The 22,780-nt window shown below is 48.9% G+C and overlaps 1 protein-coding gene across 2 annotated transcripts in view; it reads left to right on the forward strand.

Annotated features, from left to right (window-relative positions):
* The window catches only part of LOC137427067 (phospholipid-transporting ATPase ID-like), a 94,014-nt gene extending 78,523 nt beyond the window's left edge, over nucleotides 1-15,491 (forward strand). The window contains exons 26-30 of one of the 2 annotated variants that reach the window (XM_078778715.1): nucleotides 4,687-4,908; nucleotides 5,128-5,266; nucleotides 5,428-5,558; nucleotides 6,035-6,121; nucleotides 14,175-15,491. In XM_078778715.1, the coding sequence (XP_078634841.1) occupies nucleotides 4,687-4,908; nucleotides 5,128-5,266; nucleotides 5,428-5,558; nucleotides 6,035-6,088 (546 nt within the window). In that variant the 3' untranslated portion in view covers nucleotides 6,089-6,121; nucleotides 14,175-15,491. The remainder of the gene's footprint in view (nucleotides 1-4,686; nucleotides 4,909-5,127; nucleotides 5,267-5,427; nucleotides 5,559-6,034; nucleotides 6,122-14,174) is intronic. The other variant, XM_078778714.1, reaches the window with a different exon arrangement.
* Nucleotides 15,492-22,780: the final 7,289 nt, after the last annotated feature.

Raw genomic sequence — 22,780 nt, forward strand, 5'->3', positions numbered from 1 at the left:
CTAGGCATCTCTCTGTATAATCACTCATTCGTTCTGGAAGCAGCAATGCCATTCCAGAATATGGAGAGCAGTGCAGTTAAGTGGAAGAAACAAATAAGCAGCAACGACACCAGTGAATTTAACCAGTTTAACCATCAGAGATGACGATGGCGATGCTGAAGAACTAGGCCTGGGTGCAGAAATTAAACTTGACTTGCCTCCAAGACAACATTATCATTGCACTCAAGACCCTGATCCTGCTGGTCTTTTCTTACCTTCAGTAGTTTTAATTTTGATTTTTCTTCAGTATTTTAAAAAGTGTTTTAACGAAATGTTTATACAGTCACGTGAAAAAGTAAGTACACCCCATGTAAAGTTTTGACTTTTTCAACATATTTCAACATACAGCTATTTGATCTTCATTTCAACAATATTGATAGATAAAGGTGATATAATATAACAAATATCATGAAACATTTACATTTTGTAGTCTATTGTAGAATTTAAAACAGCTGTTCACCACCATCTCTTATCTTCCCCCATCCAAAACCTTGATCTTTTCTACCCCCACTAATTCACCCCAGATCCACCTTGTTTGAAATTCCAACTTCTTTCCTGGAGGTCCTGGCAGTGTCCATGTGTTTTATACCTCTCCCACCCCCCCCCCCCCTTCCCATGCCTCCCCCCAAAAGCCCTCTCCCTCCCACAGATCTCTCGATGTCTCCATGTCTCTCGGTTCCTGTTCTCAAATGTTGTGTTTGTGTCCTTCCCCCTCTCTCCCCATCTTGTCTACCGCTCCCGATGTTATTTGTTTAATGTGTCTGTTTGTCTTTCTGTGTGATTAATTTTCGCTCTTTCACGAGCCTCGATCTTGTATACAAAAAAACAAAAACAAAAAAATGCAAATTTCGCATGTGGAAAAAGTAAGTACACCCTTGGCTCTAATAGGTGGTATTGCCCCCTTTGGCAGAAACAACCTCAAGTGGGCGTTTCTTATAACTGTCTACCAATCTCTGACATCGACTGGGAGAAATTTTTGCCCACTCCTCCATGCAGAATTCTTTCAGCTGTGCGATGTTTGAGGGGTTTCTTGCATGCACAGCTCATTTCAAATCCCACCACAACATCTCGATGGGATTTAGATCCGGGCTTTGACTTGGCCATTCCAGAACCCTCCATTTCTTTCTTTTCAGCCATTCCTTGGTGGATTTACTGGTATGTTTAGGGTCATTGTCATGTTGCAAGGTCCACCTTCGGTTGAGCTTCAACCCTCCGACAGATGGCCTCACATTCTCCTCAAGCACCCTCTGGTACAATGAAGAATTCATAGTGGATTCTATGATGGTGAGCTGCCCAGGCCCTGATGCAGCAAAGCTGCCGCAAACCATAATATTTCCACCACCATGCTTTACAGTTGGTATCAGGTTCTTGTGGTCAAATGCTGTCTTTGGTTTTCGCCAAACATGTCTTCTGGTACTGTGGCCAAATAGCTCGACCTTTGACTCATCTGTGCAGAGCACATTGTTCCAGAAGTGCTGTTCTTTGCCGAGGTGTTCATTCGCAAACTTTAGTCTTGCCCTGATGTTCTTTCTGGACAGCAAAGGTTTCCTCCTGGCACACCTCCGATGTAAATCAAATTTGTGCAGCCTCTTTCTAATGGTAGACTCGTGCACTTTGACATCAACAGTGGCAAGAGCTACCTGTCGGTCCCGTGATGACATTCTGGGGTTCTTAAAGACCTCTTTCAGCATCTTGCGGTCTGCTCTCGGGCTGAACTTGCTGGGGCGGCCTGGCCTGAACAAGTTGGCAGTTGTTTGGAATCTTCTCCACTTGTAGATGATCTTCCGGACAGTCGAATGATTGATTTCAAATTGTTTGGAGATCTTTTTAAATCCCTTCCCAGACTCGTAGGCATCTATAACCTTCTCTCTGAAGGCCTCAGAGAGCTCTTTTGATCTAGAGATGGTGACGCCGCACACTTCAACAACAAAGAGCAAACCAAACTAAATGTCTGTGGTTTAAATAAGACAGGTTCCTCCAAGATCCTGTCTAACGATGTTCTAATCATTTGCACCTGAGCTGGTGCACCTGATTCTAATTTTAGGTTTTTTTTTTTTGTATATACAGAGTCGAGGCTCGTGAAAGAGCTAACATTTATCAAACAAACAAATCAAACAAACAAGTAAACAAAGCACATAAAAGTGGGAGCTGTCGACAAGATGGGAATGGAAGGGGAGGAAGCACACAAACACAACATTTGAGGGCAGGGACATCGGGAGATGTGTGGGAGGCAGAGGGCCTGGGGGGAGGCAGGATAGGTATAAAACGCAAGGACACCAAGGACTTCCAGGAAAGAAGACAAAAGTCACCTCAAAAAAGTGGATTTGGGGTGAAATTAGCGGGGGTAGAAAAGAACAAGGTTTTGGATTGGGGAAGATAAGAGATGGTGGTGAACAGCCGTTTTAAAGACCTGGAGGGAGGAGTGGGATTGAAGAGAGTGAGGGAGTTTGTTCCAGAGGTGGGAGAAAAGAGGAATGAAGGAGTGAAGGTGAGCAGAGAGTCTTGATTTTGGCAGTTTAACCATAAGAGGGTTGCAGGCAGATCTTGTGCGACCTGCAGGAATATTTGGGGGACAGAGCCCAGAGAGAGCTGGGGGAGCAAGGCCGGAGAGGAGTCGGTAGAAGACGGAAAGACCACCAACCTGCCTGCGGTGCGTAAGTGAAAGGCCCTCGGAGATAGCGTCATCGCTGGAGATTCCAATGATTCTGAACGCTTTGGTTTCAACAGCGTGAAGACGAGCTAGGTGTGAGACAGGAGCACCAGCCCAGAGGGGAGAGCAGTATTCCATTGAGCTGTGGATGAAAGACTTGTATGTGGTGAGGAGCTCAGGTGTGCCAAGGAAGGACTTCGCACGACGGAGGATGCCCAGTCGGCCACTGGCTTTGGAGGCCAGATTTGAAATGTGGTTTTCCCAGGAAAGATCATGGCAGATAGTGAGACCCAAAAGCTTGAGTGACAGAACTTCTTGGAGAGGATTATTCAGAAAGTAGATGGGAGGGTTGTCCAGTCGGTCTTTTTGGAGAGACATCGTAAGAGTGTGAGATTTGTCAGGATTGAAAGACATGTTCCACTTGTTTGCCCAGTATGTGATTTTGTCCAGGTCTGCAGAGAGTGAGGAGGCTGCAGACTGCCGATCTGAGGGATGAGGAATGGAGCGGCAGAGAGTGGAGTCATCAGCAAAGAGATAGAGAGGATTTTCAAGAGAGTCAGAGAGATCATTGATGAAGACCAGAAAAAGCACAGGGCCCAGAACACTGCCTTGGCGAACTCCAGCCTGAACAGGAAGAGGAGATGAGAGAAACCCATTCAGGGCCACACGTTGACTACGACGAGAGAGGAAGTCCACCAGCCATGCGTGGAGATTTCCATGGATACCAAAGGAGGAGAGTTTGGTGAGCAGAGCGGGGTGCCACACCGTATCGAAGGCACGCGATATGTCGAGGGAGACAGCTCTAATTTCCTGTTTGGCATTGAGGACCTCCATCCATTGTTGAGACAGCAGAAGCAGCATGTCCAGAGTAGAGTGACCAGGTCTGAAACCAAATTGATGATCAGAGATCAAGCCATTGGAGAAGAGGAAAGATTTCATATCCGAAGCAATGATGGATTCCATGACTTTGCTGATAATTGGGAAGAGGCTGATTGGTCTGTAGTTGCTAGGATCTGTTTTTGCACCTTTTTTGTGCAAAGCGGTGATGTTGGCTGATTTCATCATTTGAAGTAGTGATAAATGTGGGGGTGTACTTACTTTTTCCACATGCTAAATTTGCATTTATGTTTATTTAAATTATACAATGGACTACAAAATGTAAATGTTTCATGATATTTGTTATATTATATCACTCTTATCTATCAGTTTTGTTGAAATGAAGATCAAATAGCTGTATGTTAAAATATGTTGAAAAAGTCAAAACTTTACATGGGGTGTACTTACTTTTTCACGTGACTGTATATCTATACACAGTAACGCAGGTCAGCTCTTTATTTTTTTCTTCCCATTTTCAAGGTTGGTGGGGATGGTGGGGAGACGGTGGGGGGGGGGGGGGGGGAGGGGGAAGGGCTCTACTACTCTAATGTCCCAGCGGCAGTTCAACTTAAATCCGGCTCTGACCTTGACCCCAGTCGAGTCATACCGAACACTTTAAAAGTGGTATGTGCTGCTTCCTCACTTGATACTCGGCATTTAGAGGATAGAGCACTGATAGATCCTTTAGGTCGGCATTCCATGGAAGAATGGGTGGGAGGGAGGGTGGGATTTATCCCTAAATACGCCATGCTCACTTTGGCACGAAAAGTGTGTTGACATTTAATGTTGACAAAGTGTGTTGACATCTCCTTTCCAAAACCATGATTTTTTTTTTTACCAACGTCATCCCCCTAAGCCCACCTCTTTCCAAATTTGCAGTTATTGTTTTTGAAAGTTTGCTTTTTTATCCACCTTGTTCACTCCGAACCACTCATTCCTCCCCACATCCCTTGTTTGTCCAAGTCTCCCTCTTTTTTGTCCTTAAACCTGCTGTTGGTGCCCCCTCTCCCCTATTTGTACTGCTCATTTTGTTATGTTGCACCTTGATATGCTCGGTGCTCTTGCTCTTCCATGAACCTTGACATTTTATACAAAAAATTTACATTTCTCTGTAATGGCAGGATATGGGGGCCTCCTGGAGCTTGGCCTTTCCAAGCCTTTACGACCCAGGCCGAAAATCGGAGCTTTTCAACGGTAATATTTTCATGTCGGGATGCTGCCGAGCCATCTTCACTTCACTCGCACTCTTCTTCGTCCCCTTCGGTGCATACGCTGGAGCCGCGGACTACCAGACCTTTGCCCTCGTGGCCGGCACCAGCACCTTAGTAGTCGTCGGCTTGCAGGTGGACTTGCTGTTGCCTTTGCTGTTTGAAAACTCTCAATATTGGCTTAATAAATAAAGACCAAGGAAGTGATGGACGTTTGTGCCTGAACACAAAAAAACAAGACAGACTGTGCTTTAGGCATATAGTTCTATGAGATTTGAGAAGTAAACGGGTCTGTGTTACTCGTCAAGATCAAGCCTGTCTCGATCTTGCGTTAAGGGTGTGTTTCCTCCATAGATGGCGATGGATATCATGTACTGGACTGTAGTGAACCAGTTCTTCCTGTGGGGCAGCACCGCAGTGTATTTTGCTGTCATTTTCACCATGAGCTGTGATGGAATGCATTTTGTATTTCCATCTGAGTTCCCATTTGTGGGTATGTATTACCTTACAATGTCAAATCGTTACTGCACAATGAGGGATGTAACTCCGTGTGGTACAGGACCAAAGGCCTAATGTTGCTTTGACATGTTTGTCACGTCATGTCACAGGCCGCTGTAAGAATTATAAGGTAATGTGTTTTTTGGTCCTCTGCAGGTGCCCCTCGCAGTGTGCTGGGGCGGCCAGAATTCTGGTTCACCATCGTGCTATCGGTCACAATCTCTCTGCTTCCCACTCTCGTTTACCGATTCATGAAAATCGATTTAACGCCAACACTTTCCCATAAGGTGAGGAGTTTTTTGGAGGAACTGGACAGTGTGGTCTGTTATGGGATCATCCTCATTTCTCCAATTGATTTTGGTAATGCACCACACACTTTTGGTAATGACGACATCGTCGGAAAATTGGCCGTTGCTTGCATGTGGTGCATCCTTTAAGAAAAATCTTTAATCCAACCTTCATTTCCTGTCACATGCACACTCCAACAACATGATATTTACCTTGGCCTAGCTTATATGGTAACAACAGTATGATGAGCCATTTCCACCTATAAATCGGGTTACCATACCTCCGGTATCCCCCAGACATGTTCTCCTTTTCAGTCTTGAAATCTCCATCTGGCTGAGTTATTTATAAAAATTAGAAATGCCTGGGATATGGCCATTTAAGATTTGGGATACTTTTTACCTTATTTCAAATGGTTAAACCATTTTTGTACATTTTCTTATGGTGATAAAATGCGGTTATGTAATGTTTGGACCAGGACAGCGTGGTACAAGACTGTACTATTCCGTCATGGCGTAATGGACGTGTTTGAACATCATGCGTCCACTTCATGTTCAAGCTCACAGTGAGAGAGTCAAGTGGCGTATTGTCCGCAATTCATTGTCTTTTCTGAGTCCGTACCGTTATACCGTATACATTTGTTTGATTTTCTTCTTCACAATGCTAAAACGAAAGTGTAAGTTCGCTGCAGAACGAAAGACCAAATTCCTGTGTTTTTGAAGTCGTCAAGAAAAAATGGAAGCTGAGTGCTTGGTATGTTGAGCAAGTGCCTGGTACGTATGGCTTGCAGGCCTCTCTGACAAATAAACGTGCTATTAATTTACAATATCATGTGGACTCATGATATTTCCATGATATAGACAAGCACAATATTTCCAGTCATAATTTAGTATTTTGAATGGAAGAACGGCGGTTTGCATTCAAAATTAATTGCAGTCTGGAAGAAGGAGTGTTGAAAGGAAAGGACTCCCTACATGCAATGAGGTACATTGGAATTTGAATAACTAGTGAGGTACCCGTGCTACGCATGGGGGCATGGGTGGGAGGCCAGAAGCAAACAAACAATGCAGAAACGGCGAATGCTAAAGCATGAAACCAATAAATTCCACATTACTGTAGCACCTTCAGTTGCACGTCAGACATAGACAGCAAGTTCGTGAAGGACTTCTATGAAAAACGTACTTGTTCGTAAACAAACAGGTACGTTTGTTCCATACCCAGTCAATGGCGAATCTGCATATGGCGATCCGCGAATTTCACGTTTAGAAAGTACAAACCATCACGGCATTTCATCATTCACTTGAACTCGACATCTCTTTTTTCATTCCAAACAGCATAACTCCAATCAAAAATTAAATAACATTGATATAAAAAATAAACTTTTAACAACATTCGTGACAAAAAAAAACAAGTATTTAAATCCTGATGTGAAGTTCCGTACAGTTGGGGGAACACAATTACGAATTCAAAATCGTAATTGTATTCACTCAATTCCAATCATCAATTGATACTTTAACAAAACGATTAACACGATTAACGTTTAACGATTAAACATCACGATTGAATGACGGTTGTATTGGGATATTATCAAACCCGCGCATTGCCGTCATCTGTCCACTTCCGGATTCGCTGCAGGTTCGTAATCCTCATCAAAATCTAAACAGTGTTTGTCGAATTTCAATAAAAGCCACATCACTGTTCATATTGGTAAATATTATTCCATCGTGTTTGGAAAAACTGAAAAATTCGAAAATTGGAAAACTTGGAAAAACAACATAGTTTGTTTTTCTCCAGGGGGTCCCAGGATTACCCACCCAAAATATCGTTGCATTCGGTTGAGCCGTTTTTGCGGAACCTTTGAACGGACAGACGGACAGACATTTGGTGAATTATAGTAAGACAAGCAACGGTACCCGCCCTGCGGGTGGGGCTTCAATTGGGAGGCCCAAATGAAAAGGCAAAATATCAGAAATTGAAGGGTCTTTTATTTTAAACGATTTATATATACATCCATTAAATCATATCACACGCAAATCATCAAAATCGAAAGAGTATTTTTAGTCCTTCACGCGGTCCTACATGCGTGGTCACCCGCACAGAATAAATATTATTTTTCTCTGCAACGTTGGTCCAATTGACAGGAAATTTTCATGATTAGTGCAACTCCACCTGTTTAATTTTTTTATGATATTATGACGTCATATGTCATGATATGGGTGCCATCTTGGCAAAACAAAAAAACTTTGCACCTCTACATCTCCGAAAGCGCTGCATAGAAAAAATTGAGTCATGGCTCATTGTAAGAACTCTCCATGGGGAATAAAATATGTTAATGATGATGTCATAGGTGCCTCTATTATGCCGTCATAATTCGACAAATACAAAACTGCATCCAATCGAGATGAAATTTCTTGAGCATCATCTAGGGATAAATTGGTGGACAAAAAACAAAAGATATCGATCATCAGTCACGTGGTTCGGCCGCCATCTTGGAAAAACCGAAAAAAATTGCACCTCTTTATCTCCGAAAGCGCTGCATAGAAAAAATTGAGACATGGCTCATTGTAAAGAACTCTCCATGTGGAATAACATATGTTAATGATGATGGTGTAGCGGTTACCGCTGGATGCACACAATCGCCTTGCACCGGCCAGAACACGGCCAGACGCGCCTCTCCCGGGCATGCCCGGACTCACTGTTCCCGGGCACGCCCGAACCTCCCGGGCACGCCCGGTCTCGTCTTTCCCGGGCATGCCCGCTCTCGCCTTTCCAGGGCTCGCCCAGAGCGTCCGGGCATGCCCGCCATCGCCTTTCCAGGGCTCGCCCAGAGCGTCCGGGCATGCCCGCCATCGCCTTTCCAGGGCTCGCCCAGAGCGTCTGGGCATGCCCGCTATCGCCTTTCCAGGGCTCGCCCAGAGCGCCCGGGCACGCCCAGCCTCGAGCCGCAGCCAAACACGCCCGGGCAGGTCCAGACTCGCCTTTCCAAGGCTCGCCCTTGACACCCGGGCATGCCCGGTATAGCTTTTGCCGGGCAAACTTCCCGACATAAATGTGTATATATATTGCTGCCCGATAAACGGGCTTGTCAGAATACCTGAGCTGTTTTGTTTCAATAAAGCAACTCGGACGAATTCCGTCTTTGGTCGCGTCAATTCTTTCGACTCGCGTTGGAGCGCAGTTCCTTCATTGGTGACCTACCGACATGGATACGGCAGTGACGCTTAAACTGCCTACCTTCTGGGAGGCTCACGCGGCTGTTTGGTTCGCTCAGGCGGACTCTCAGTTCGCCCTGCGAGGCATCACCGCGGACGACACCCGCTTCCACCATGTTGTGGCGGCGCTCGGTTCCGCCACCGCGGCCCGCGCCTTGAGCCTCCTCGAGCACCTGCCGGCTGCTGACAAATACGACGCGCTGAAGACACTCCTCCTCGACGTTCGCCCTCTCACCGGCAGCACGCGCACGGCGCCTGCTCGCTCTGCCCGAGCTCGGCGACACGCGCCCGTCAGAGCGCATGGACTATATGCTCTCGTTGCTCGGTGAGCACTCTCCGGATTTTCTGTTCCGCGAGCTGTTCCTTCGCCAGCTGCCTCACCCGGTACGCCTCGCCCTGGCTGGCACGTTGATCACTGATTCCCGCGCCCTCGCCAGGGAAGCCGATAAGATCTCCTCGGCGGGCCAGCACATCGCCGCGGTTACCTGGAGCCCGCCGCCGTCCGAGACGACGCCCGAGCGCCCTGCGCGGTTGGAGGCCGAACTGCCGGTGCAACTGGTGGCCGCCACGCCGCACCGCCCGCTTCCGACACGACGGCCGGGGCCTCCACCTGACCGGGCGTGGTGTTATTACCACGCCAGGTTCGGACACAAGGCTCGGACGTGCCGGCCCCCGTGCACTTTCGGCAGGTCGGGAAACGGCCGGGCCGGCGTTCATTCCCAGCCATGAGCGCCGGCCACTCGGGCAACTTGCTGTTTATTCGGGACAAAGCGTCTGGGCGGCGTTTCCTGTGTGACACCGGCGCCCAACTGAGCGTCATACCCACCTCCGAGCAGGACAGGCGGGACGCCGTTTGCGGCCCCTCTTTGGTCGCTGCTAATGGCTCGGCCATACGCACTTTCGGCCCACGCGTCGTCACCCTCTGCTTCGGCAGCCAGCGTTTTCAATGGACTTTTGTGACCGCCTGCGTCCCCATGGCTTTGCTGGGCGCCGACTTCCTCTGCGCGCACGGGCTGCTGGTCGACGTCAAACGTCGTCGCCTTGTCAACGCCGAGACCTTCAGCTCCCTGGCGTGCACGATGAACAGCTCCGCGCCGACCGAACTGGCGTGCGCCCTCCCGGCAGCGAACGAGTTCGCTCACCTGCTCGCGGAATTCCCGGCCCTCACGCGGCCGACGTTTTCGGCCGTCGCGGTGCGGCACGGGATCGAGCACCACATACCCACTACGGGCCCGCCGGTCTATGCCAGGGCCTGCCGCCTCGACCCGGCCAAGCTCGCCGTGGCAAAGGCCGAGTTCGACGCGTTGGAGCACCTCGGCATCGTGCGGCGCTCCGATAGCGCGTGGGCCTCGCCACTGCACATCGTGCCAAAGCCGGGGGGTGGATGGCGCCCGTGTGGCGACTACCGCCGTCTCAACGACGCTACCACCCCCGACAGGTACCCGATCCCGCATATTCAGGACTTTTCCGCCCGTTTGGCGGGACGGGTCATCTTTTCGAAAATTGACGTGATACGGGGCTACCACCAGGTACCTGTCCGGGCGGCCGACGTCCCGAAGACGGCCGTCATCACGCCGTTCGGCCTGTTCGAATTTTTGCGGATGCCGTTTGGGCTCAAGAACGCGGCCCAGGCATTCCAGCGCTTGATGGACGGCGTGCTGCGCGACCTGCCGTTTCTTTTCGTCTATCTGGACGATATCCTCGTCGCCAGCACGTCCCGCGCCGAGCACCTCCTCCACCTCCGAACACTGTTCGGTCGCCTCAGCGAGCACGGCTTAATTGTCAACCCGGTCAAATGCCACTTCGGCGCGACGACCGTTGACTTTTTGGGCCACCGCATCACCAAGACCGGGGCCGTGCCGCTGCCGACCAAGGTCGAGGCCATCACCACGTTCCCGCGTCCCCGTTCCATCAAGGCCCTCCAAGAGTTCCTCGGCATGGTGAATTTTTATCACCGATTCGTGCCCCGTGCTGCTCAGCTCATGCGGCCCCTTCATGAGGCCCTCCGGGGCAAGCCGGCCAAGCATGACATTGTTTGGTCCGCGGCCATGGACGCGGCCTTCGCCAGCGCCAAACGGGCCCTCGCCGACGCAACGCTGCTGGCTCACCCGGTGCTCAACGCGCCCATCGCCCTCACTATGGACACCTCCATCTACGCGGTGGGCGCCGTCCATGAGCAATGGGTGGACGGGGTTTGGCAGCCACTCGCTTTTTTCAGCCGGCAACTCCGGCCGAACGAGTTAAACTACAGCACGTTCGACCGCGAGCTGCTCGGGCTATTCCTGGCCGTTCGCCATTTCCGACACCTCCTGGAGGGCCGCCCGTTCACGGCTTTCGTCGACCACAAGCCGTTGGTCTACGCAATGGCTAAGGTCACGGAGCCGTGGTCGGCCCACCAGCAGCGCCACCTCTCCGCCGTGTCGGAGTTCACCACGGACATCCGGCACGTCGCCGGCAAAGACAACGCCGTGGCCGACTGTCTTTCTCGGGCCAGCGCGAACGCGGTCCACCTCGGCGTGGACTTCGCGCTCATGGCGGCCGACCAGACCACCGACGCCTCGGTGCAGGCACTCCGTGCGGTGGACACGGGCCTCCGCCTGGCCGACATTCCCTTCGCGGGCACCATCCTGCTCTGCGACGTCTCCCAGGGCCAGCCTCGCCCCATCGTGCCCGTTTCCTGGCAGCGCCGCATCTTCGCCTCCATCCACGGCCTTTCTCACCCGGGCCGGAAAGCTTCTCAGAAGCTGGTGTCGGCGCGTTTCGTCTGGCACGGCCTTCGACGAAACATCCGCGACTGGGCCAACGCCTGCACGGCCTGCCAGCGGGTCAAGGTCCACCGCCACACCCAGGCCCCGCTGGCACCTTTCGCCGTGCCTGAACGGCGTTTCGACCACGTCCACGTGGACCTGGTGGGTCCCCTGCCCCCCTCGCGGGGGTTCACCCACCTGCTCACCATGGTGGACAGGACCACCAGGTGGCCGGAGGCTGTGCCCCTCGCCTCCACCACCACCGCCGACGTGGCGCAGGCGTTCATCGCCACCTGGGTCATGCGCTTCGGCGCACCAGCGGACATCTCGTCCGACCGCGGCCCACAGTTCACGTCTGAGCTTTGGGGCGCGGTCGCCCGTTCGTTGGGGGTCACGCTGCACCACACCACGGCCTACCACCCCCAAGCCAACGGGTTGTGCGAGCGGTTTCACCGCTCCATGAAGGCCGCACTCATGGCCGGCCTTCAGGACGACGGTTGGGCTGACCGGCTGCCGTGGGTCCTTTTGGGCCTTCGCACGGCCCCCAAGGAAGACCTCCAGGCGTCTGCCGCCGAGCTCGTCTACGGCCAGCCGCTCCGCGTCCCGGGCGAATTCGTGCCCGACGCTACCAGTCCCTGGTCCGCCGCTCGCCAGCGCTCGGACCTCCAGGAGGCCGCCCGACGATTTGCCCCCGTGCCGACGTCCCACCACGGTGGCCCCCAGTCCTACGTCCCCCCGGTGCTTCGCACAGCGGAGTACGTCTTTGTGCGTCATGACGCGCACCGGGGGCCACTCCGGCCGCCGTACGACGGGCCCTTCCGGGTCCTGCGACGGGGCGACAAGTCTTTCATCGTCGACTTCGGCGGCCGGCCGGACCAGATTTCTGTGGACCGCCTCAAACCGGCGCACATGGACGTCGACCGACCACCACGGTTGGCCCTTCCTCCGCTGGGAGGCCGCCCCCCGTCCACAGTTCCCCCTGCTCGACCACCCACCACCACGTCGGACCCCTCCCCACGACCCTCCAGGGGTCGCTTTGGCCGGGTCATCCGGACCCCCCTTAAATTGACCCTGCCGGTGCAGGTCGATTCTGGAGGGGCATGTGTAGCGGTTACCGCTGGATGCACACAATCGCCTTGCACCGGCCAGAACACGGCCAGACGCGCCTCTCCCGGGCATGCCCGGACTCACTGTTCCCGGGCACGCCCGAACCTCCCGGGCACGCCCGGTCTCGTCTTTCCCGGGCATGCCCGCTCTCGCCTTTCCAGGGCTCGCCCAGAGCGTCCGGGCATGCCCGCTATCGCCTTTTCAGGGCTCGCCCAGAGCGTCCGGGCATGCCCGCTATCGCCTTTCCAGGGCTCACCCAGAGCGTCCGGGCATGCCCGCTATCGCCTTTCCAGGGCTCGCCCAGAGCGCCCGGGCACGCCCAGCCTCGACTTGCCAGGCCGCAGCCAAACACGCCCGGGCAGGTCCAGACTCGCCTTTCCAAGGCTCGCCCTTGACACCCGGGCATGCCCGGTATAGCTTTTGCCGGGCAAACTTCCCGACATAAATGTGTATATATATTGCTGCCCGATAAACGGGCTTGTCAGAATACCTGAGCTGTTTTGTTTCAATAAAGCAACTCGGACGAATTCCGTCTTTGGTCGCGTCAATTCTTTCGACTCGCGTTGGAGCGCAGTTCCTTCAATGGCATAATTCAACAATACAAAACTTCATCCAATCAAGATGAAATTTATTGAGCATCATCTCGGGATTAATTGGTGGGGGACAAAATGATGACGACGTCATCGGTCACGTGGTTCGGCTGCCATATTTGTTTTAGCACAAAAGCCTTAAAAACCACCGAAAACACGTCCCGGCGAGGGTCTGCAATCTCCGATTGCTCTTTCTAGTTTTCACATGCAACGTTACAAGAAAAATGTAGATTTCTTAATCAAATTAAAGTAAAAATATGAAATAACATCATGTGACTCCTCCAGCAGTTAGAGGGGCACAGCATGGATTGCACCTGCACATTCGAAGTTGGATTATCTGTCGGGAATCAATCAAACATGGCTGATGTATTTCCGGAGTTCATCGCAAACTAGCTAATGTACTTGTTGCGTGTTTAAATATTTATTTTCCGGTATGCAGAATATAAATCGATCTAAAAAGGGCCCCCAATCTTCATAGGACTACACTGAGTTTAACGAGCTGTTTGGTCATTTGACCCATCATTGCTGTGTTGTTCTCCGTAGTTATTTTGCTGGAGGTATAAATGTCCTTTTTCTTTTCTTTCTACACGTTTCTTCCCTTCAACTATTCGTCCATTAAGTGTTCCTCTACTTTGTTGTTGGTGTACTTCCCTCCTTTAATGCCATTATGGTCAAATTTTTGTGACTTTTCTTATTTATGACTTTTCTTATTTATGACTTACACTAACAACAATCTTCTTGATGCTTTACTGAGGTAGAAATAACCCCATCTTGATCAGGTGACAATGACCCAGCCTGTTTACGTATATTGAATGAATCCAAATGATTCCATGATCAGTATGACGTGCAAGTGTATCAGTAAGAATGATGTCCGACGCAAGCTAAAAAGACTCCATGTCTATTTCTCTGTCCAAGATGGCTACAGCTTGACCTATTTCACACTCACTTTGCCTTTCTTTCAGGTTGCCTGCATGGCAAAACTCCATCGCACTGCACCATTCCGGAAGCGCAAGAAGCTTCCCGCCCCGTCCCGGCGATCGGCCTACGCCTTTTCCCACTCACCAGGCTTCGGTACCTTGGTCATGCGTGGAGTTAACAAGGTGGCGAAGCGAAAACCGCAAAACCACTTTGGTCCAAACCTGGTCAGCTTCGAGTACCTTTCAAACATATCGTGACAGGCATAGGCCCCTTATGCCTCTTTCAAACCCATTGAAGAGCTCGGTGTGTGTGTCATGACGCGTGGACAGGGAAGCTTTGAGGGACACAGGATGGCCACTGCTGGAACCAAGGTTGCCTCCCAGCTTATTTTAGGAAATCAAACTATCCAAGTATTTTTTTGGAACATTCAATGAGACACACTAGACAAAAGAAAAAGTCTTTTGGAACATCATATCATGCTGGTGTTACTTTCATATTCTATCACTCCTGCATAATGCATGTCCACCCACCCACTTGTATAGATATAAGCATGCATTATGACAAAAACAAGCAAGATGTTTGGAGCAGGTGAGATGGGTTTGGTGGGATTGGGGGAGGAAGTGCATAGACTTGTTCCTCTCACTGATTTTTTGTGGGATGAGGGATTCTGTCGGTTTATTTTGGCCTAAAAAAAACACTAAACTAGAAAGCATCTGAAAATGCAAAGCTCATCTGTGTATTGAGACGTCTTCTTCTTCTTCTTCTTCCACATCTTCTTACTATAATTCACCAAATGTCCGTCCGTCTGTCTGTTCGAAGGTACCATAAAAACTGCTGAACCGATCGCAAAGATATTTTGGGTGGATAATCCTGGGATCTCCAGGAGTAAAATAGGCTATTTAGTTTTCCAAATTTCAGCTTTAGTCTCCAGCATTCTCAGATTTGGACTCCCGCATAACATTCGCGTTCGCATAACGTTCATTGTTCTCATTGTGACGATGTTGTTTTCCCGGGTGCCGCACAAACTGCTGCACCGATCGCTGCATGGACTCGATCGGACTCGGTGACCTCGGACAAAGACCTTTTATAAGGACACGGGTTGAATCCCTGCTTGAGAGAATTCTAACCCATTTCAACTGAAGGAAACACGTATTGGGAGTACATACGACATAGCGATTGTGAACACGATTATCGATCATGATTCACGATCACGATCATCACGATCATAGTGTAGCCTATCGATCACTGTGGGACATTTGGTGAATTATAGTCAGATACTGTTTAGATTTTGATGATTTGCGTGCGATATGATTTAACGGATGTTTATATGAATCGTTTAAAATAAAAAAGCCTTCAATTTCTGATATTTTACCTTTTCATTTGGGCCTCCCAATTGAAGCCCCGCCCGTAGGGCAGCGGGTACCGTCATGGGCGTTGAATCCCTGCTTGAGAGAATTCCATCCCCCTCGCCGCCATCACGTCACTGCCGTCTCTCCAACTTACAATCCCACGAGATATGCGGAAAGGACCACCCAAAACCAATATAAACCTCATTAGACATTAAACATCATTCGTATATAAACATCATTAAAAGTAAATAATGACCTCGGGAAAAGTTCAAAGACATTTAATCTCTACATGAGAGAATTCCACATAGCTATTTGGGCGGTGAATACGCTAACAGATCGCCGTCTCCATCGATCTTGCCAAGGCCGTAACAGCTATCGGCTCAAAATCCTTTTAACTGTTGATTTGGTACAGTTACACGTATCGGGAATTTGGTACACGTATCGGGAGTACATACGACATAGCGATTGTGAACACGATTATCGATCACGATTCACGATCATGACGATCATAATGTATCGATCACGATTTGAAACACGATGGAATAATATTTACCGATATGAACAGTGATGTGGCTTTTATTGAAATTCTAAAGATACTGTTTAGATTTTGATGATTTGCGTATGATTTGATTCAACGGGTGTTTATATGAATCGTTTAAAATAAAAAAAAACTCACTCACTCACTTGTACTCACTCACCGCAGGCAGGTTGGTGGTCTTTTCGTTTTCTACCGACTCCTCTCTGGCCTTGCCCCCCCCCCCCCCCAGCTCTCTCTGGGCTCTGTCCCCCAAATATTCTTACAGGTCGCACAAGATCTGCCTGCAACCCTCTTATGGTTAAACTGCCAAAATCAAGACTCTCTGCTCACCATCACTCCTTCATTCCTCTTTTCTCCCGCCTCTGGAACAAACTCCCTCACTCTCTTCAATCCCACTCCACCCTCCAGGTCTTTAAAACAGCTGTTCACCACCATCTCTTATCTTCCCCCATCCAAACCCTTGATCTTTTCTACCCCCACTAATTTCACCCCAAATCCACTTTTTTGAAATACCAACTTCTGTCCTGGAAGTCCTTGGTGTCCTTGTGTTTTATACTTCTCCCACCCCCCCGCCCGCCCTTCCCATGCCTCCTCACCCCAAGCCCTCTCCCTCCCACACATCTCCCTGCTCTCAAATGTTGTGTTTGTGTGCTTCCCCTTCTCTCCCCATCTTGAAACTGTTCTTAAGTTGAAAAAAAAAATTCCCGGAAAAAATCACCCCCCCCAAAAAAAAACATTGGAAGATTTCTCTTAAAAAATACCCTTAGGACATACGGACGGGAGAGATAGGTGCATACCAGAAGTTTGGTACGATTTCACAAAAGTTTGAGGGAGTAGTTCAGTGCCAACACAATACAAATATATATACAGACATGGCATTTAATATGGAATATTTTTTTTGTGGGGGTGAACTTACTTTTCAAGATGTCTTAGAACCAAAAGTTCATTGGAATTATGTTGAAATTATTCTAGATTTTGTTAATGTGACCTTTAAAAGAAACAAAAACCACATTTGACATTTCGAAACAAATAAATTGATCCTTGAAAGTGATGTAAACTGATATCGAACTCAATTCATGGACAGTACTGTGTTAAACTTCTGTACGTTTTCCAGAAGTATCTCTTTATTTTGCACATTAGCCAAATTTTTTTTATAACAAAAACAAAAGTTAAATTACGACTGGGATTACGGACAGTAAAATTACAGTTCAGTACTTCGTGTAACCCCCACGAGCATTCAGGAGAGCACGTACACGTTGAGGCATGCTGTTCACGAGATTTGCCAAGGTTTGGACAGGAATCGCTTGCCATGCAGTGACAATAGCCTGCTGCAATTCACGCACAGAGGTCGGCTGCTGGTCCAAGTGGTCGATTTGACGCGTTAATTCTGCCCACAAGTTCTCTATCGGATTCATATCCGGGGACATGGCAGGCCACTCCATATGCTCTACACCACGGTCAGCAAGAAAGTGTTGGATCATGCGAGCACGATGAGGCCGTGCATTGTCATCTTGGAAGACAAAGTTTCCTCGAAAGGCTGCACGAGCAAATGGAAGCAATGTTTCTTCCAGAATGGCCCTGTGCTTGAACTGGTTCAGGTTTCCATTCAGAACAACCAGGTCAGTTTTGCCCCCTGCATGAAAAGCAGCCCAAACGGTCACCCCACCACCTCCAGCTTGGACTCTTGGCACTATACAATCTTTGTTGTAGGCTCCATGCACCTGTCTGCACACTCGGACGTGACCATCTTGACGATAGACCAGAAATCTAGACTCGTCACTGAAGGTCACGTGATTCCAGTGTCCTGGCTGCCATTGACGGTGCTCTCTGGCCCACTGCAATTGGCGCTGGTGGTGTTGTCTGGTCAGGCGTGGCTTTCTCAGGGTACGCCTGTCACGATAGCCTGCTTGAACCAGTCGTTGGTTGACTAGCCTTCTGGATACAGGCACATTTGTCAGTTGCTGCCACTCAGCCCTAAGCTGATTAGCCGACTTGGTACGGCCATTGCGGACTAACCGGTGCAGCTGGTGATCATCCCTCCTTGTGGTTCTGCGGGGACGTCCTGGCCTTGGTATTGGAGTAGGGACACCCCTCTGAGCATTTCGTTTCAGGATCTTTGACACCTGACCTTGAGTGATACCATACTGCCGAGCAATAGCACACTGTTTCATGCTGTAATTTCGTAAAGCCACCACTCCATGACAAACAGCTATCTTATTTAATCTGTTGCAATGCAGTGTCAATTAATGGGAAACAGAGCCTTAAACTAACATAGAATAAGAAATAACTATAGAGAGGTCTATGATTTTCTACGTGCATGCGATGGACTAACTAAAAGGACGACCTTTGATTTTTCACACAAAACGGAGGTATTTACAAGAATTACTATTTACAGAGGGTGATATTTACAAAAATTACAGGATTCTCAAATCCATTACAATATACTGTATATATATGTATATATATATGTATATATATATATATGTCTTATTATATATATATATATGTATATATATATATACTCTGAACAAAATTATAAACGCAACATCCGACATTTTGAAATAATTTATGATCGTTGCAGTAAAATATCACCTCTATTTTTCTGCATGTACAAAAGGTTGATGAGTCTTGAATTTGAGTGCATATAAGGGTGTTGAAACGTTTTCAATGTTGTGGCACTCCCGTTATGAGATATTGCTCCCACCAGCTGGGTGTGGCAATGGTGGCATGTACTGTCACGTTTCAAAGAGCGTGAGCATTACTCAGACACTCCTTGTACTGGGGACAATAAAAGGCCACCCAAAAATGACAAGATTTGTCAGACGTCACAATGCAACAGATGCCACAATTCATGAGGGATCGCGCCATTGGCATGCTGAATGCTGGGATATCCGTCAGAGCTGTTGCTGCACAGTGCAATGTGCATTTCTCCACCATCAACCGCTTGCGGCGCAGTTTCAGACAGTTTGGCACGACAGCCAATCAACCACATGCCCGCAGACCACGTGTTACCACACCAGCTCCGGATCGGTACATCCGGCTCTTCCACCTGCGTGATCGTCTTCGACCAGCTTCACAGACAGCACAAGAGAAGGTTGGTCTGAATAACCGACCAATCACAGAACAGACCGTAGAAATCGTCTCAGAGAAATCAATCTCCACGCCTGTCGTCCTCACCAGGGTCTTGACCTGACAGATGTTTGCCGTCGGAACCGACTACAGTGGGCGAACGCACATTTTCGATGGCCCTTGGGACGTTGGAGAAGTCCTCTCCACGGACGAATCCGTAACGGATTTATCAACAGAACCGTAACATTCATAAATTATTTCAAAATGTCGGATGTTGCGTTTATAATTTTGTTTAGTGTATATATATATATATTTGAAGACATAGCCGAGGCTCATGGAAGAGTTAGAATTAGTACACTGAACTGATCAGGACACAACAGGACAAAAGGAATAGTTAAGAGAGGGGGAAACACCAACAGCAGAGTTAAAGGCCAGGATAGAGGGGAAACTTGGACAAATAAATGGGAGTGGGAAGGAATGTGAGGTAGGATGCAGTGCATGGACAAGATGGATACAGAAGAAAACTCTCAGAAGGGAAAACTGGAAATTTGGAGGAGGAGGGATTGGGGTGGGGGGAATGGTTGACGAGGGTAGAAACGATCATGGATTTGGATTGAGGACGATCTGAGATGATGGTGAACGGTTGTTTTGAAGACCTGAAGGGAACAATGAGATTGAAGAGAATGTGGAAGTTGGTTCCATAGGTGGGAGAAGAGGAGACCGAATAAGTGGAGGTAAGCAGTGATCCTGGATATAGGTAGTTACTCCTGTCGTTTACCCACATGCATGTGGGTTTGTTACCCGAAGCCTAATAGCATAACCTGGTGTTTGCGTCTCTACGTGCTGCACTGTAGCCGTGGCGTTGGAGGATATGTTATTTATTTAATTGGCACGGGGGTGGTGTCCTTTGAATGTATCTGTACTTGTTTCTTATTTGATGTGCTACCTCCTGATCAATGGTTTATTAAAATTGTATAACAACACTACCACAACAACCACTTCATCAGCTACTGACTCTAAACCCAGCAGGAACAAATGTTATTCAACATTTTCAATCATTTCAATGTCCCAATTGTTCTTTGTACATGAAATCTCAGTTTGGAAATCTTTGTTGTCTTTTCAATCGCTACTATTCAATGTCCTCATTGTTCCCATTCACACTTTACTGAGATTCAGTGGCATATTGAGGGTTGCTCGTTGTAGTGAAACATAGGAACTCTAAGTCATGTTATAACCCAGGTGTAGTAACATCTCTTGCCCACTGAAGTGCTCTTATAAATATCCATCCGCTGAAAGCGAGGGACAGACCTGTGACCATTACGTGCTTACTTAGGATGGTGAGGAAATCATATTTGCATGAGGCTTGCTTAATTGTACCTGATATTATATATACTCCTGATGCCTATCAGTGTACATGAATGATGGCTGTTATGTATTCTTTCTTCGATGCTGTTTGAGATTGATTCAGATTAAACTCGGATCGAGAAAGCGGTTGTGATTTTATAACACTTAATCTGAATCATCTCCTGTCCCCGTTCGAGATGAACAAGCTTCTGCAACTACCTACTTTCAGTGGGGATCCTCAAGCTGATGACGCAGTGAGCCAGCTTGCACATTGGTTATGTTTGCTCGAAAGTTACATGGAGACATATGCTGACATCATGGACGCGCAGAAACTCTCTGTTCTCAACTGTCACGTGACTAACACCATCCACGACTACATCTCACATTGTCCCACGTATGCGACATCGGTGGCGGCGCTTCGGAGTATCTACATCAAGCCTCAAAGCGTGGTCTATACCCGATACAAGCTCGCTACTCGGAGGCAAGACCCCTCGGAATCGCTTGAACAATTCCTTCAAGAACTACGTCGGCTGGGAAAGGAATGTGCACATGAGGTTCGAACTCATGAACAAATGTGTGACGATCTTATGCGGGACTCCTTTGTGTCCGGGTTTCATACACCTTCGATCCGTCAACGTTTGCTTTAGAAACCCACCCTGACCCTACAAGAGGCGTATGATCAGGCACGAGTACTACAGTTGGCACAGGCTCAATCGGAGTCATATGGTCTACCTTATGTAACTGCCGGACTCACTGGGGAGAAACGTCCGGAGATTTCCTCTACCATGGAGCGTGAGGTTGCTGATACCCCTATGGAGCCGAGCCAGCCAGAAGTCCTCGGAGCCGAAGGTACGAGCCTGGCGGCGACCGCCTCTTTCGGAGGCAATACTAAGTGCTATTTCTGTGGCAATTGAAAGCACCCTTGAGCCACATGTCCGGCACGGGACGTGACGTGCCACACATGTGCCAGTAAAGGTCATTTTGCAAACGTTGCTGTGCCTTGAGAGGGCGGCGTTCGACTCTGGGTGGGATCACCGCGACGCGCGAGGCCCGACTCGGGCCTATAGAAGTCCCGGCTCTGTCCGGACTGCAAGGTTTGGCGAGCGCCGTGGTACCGGTGCTGATCGAAGGTCTGTCTGCTAACGCTCTTGTGGACACAGGGTCGACAGAGAGCTACGTCAACATGGCCCTTGTACGACGGCACGGATTTTTTTTTTTTTTTTTTGTATACAATGTCGAGGCTCGTGAAAGAGCTAACATTAATCACACAAAAAGTCATGGCCGGTTTTGGGGACCTCGCGAAGAATTTTCATGGCTTTGCAGTCGCTCTGGATGCGCACCAAAGGGGAATGCCATGTCATGTTAGTGGTTAATGGCACGAGGTATCCGGATGTCTGTTTGATGATTTTGTCTACTCTATGTGCCGACGTACTGTTGGGACATGATTTTCTTCATCGGCATGGTTGTCTGGAGATGATGTTTAATGGGGAAACTACACTCTCTGTGTGTGCTTTGAAAGGAATGTCTATAGATCCGCTGTCACTATTCCCGAGTCTAACCTCTGACTGCACGCTGGTCGCGATTAAGTCGAGACGACACTCACGGACCGACGAGCAATTCATCACCGAGGTAACTAGTCGGCTTTTAAAGGAGGGGATTATCGAACCGAGCCGATCACCCTGGCGGGCTCAAGTATTGGTGGTCCAAACTGAGAATCATCACAAGCGGATGGTAATCAATTATTCACAAACTATAAATAGATTCACGCAGCTGGGTGCCTACCCGCTTCCCGGTCTAGACTCGCTAGTTCGACAGGTTGCTCATTACGCTGTCTATAGTACGCTCGATTTGCGTAGCACATATCACCAGGTACCCATTCGCGAGGCAGATAAACTCCATACGGGGTTCGAGTCGGGACAACGGTTGTGTCAATTCACATGTTTGCCCTTTGGCGTAACCAACGGCGTTGCGTGCTTTCAAAGGGCGATTGATGACATAATTGCCAAGGAGCAATTAAAGGATGTCTTTGTGTACCTTTGTAATCTCACAGTGTGTGGACGAGATCAAGCGGACCACGACGCTAATCTGCGGCGGTTTTTACATGTCGCACGACAATATAATTAATCTAACTTTCAATGAGGACAAATGTCACTACTCCGCGAGGACGATTGATCTTTTAGGGTACACGGTGACCCAAGGGAAGATAACACCCAACAAAGAGCGCCTGCGACCCTTGCTAGACATGGCGGCACCGCGTGATCATTCGTCCTTGAGACGGGCTCTCGGCTTGTTTGCACATTATTTTCGCTGGGTCCAGAATTACTCCGAGAAGCTCCATCCACTTGTTGAT

This window comes from Myxine glutinosa, chromosome 5 (assembly GCF_964187855.1).
Source record: "Myxine glutinosa chromosome 5, kmMyxGlut1.1, whole genome shotgun sequence".
Classification (NCBI taxonomy): Eukaryota; Metazoa; Chordata; class Myxini; order Myxiniformes; family Myxinidae; genus Myxine; species Myxine glutinosa.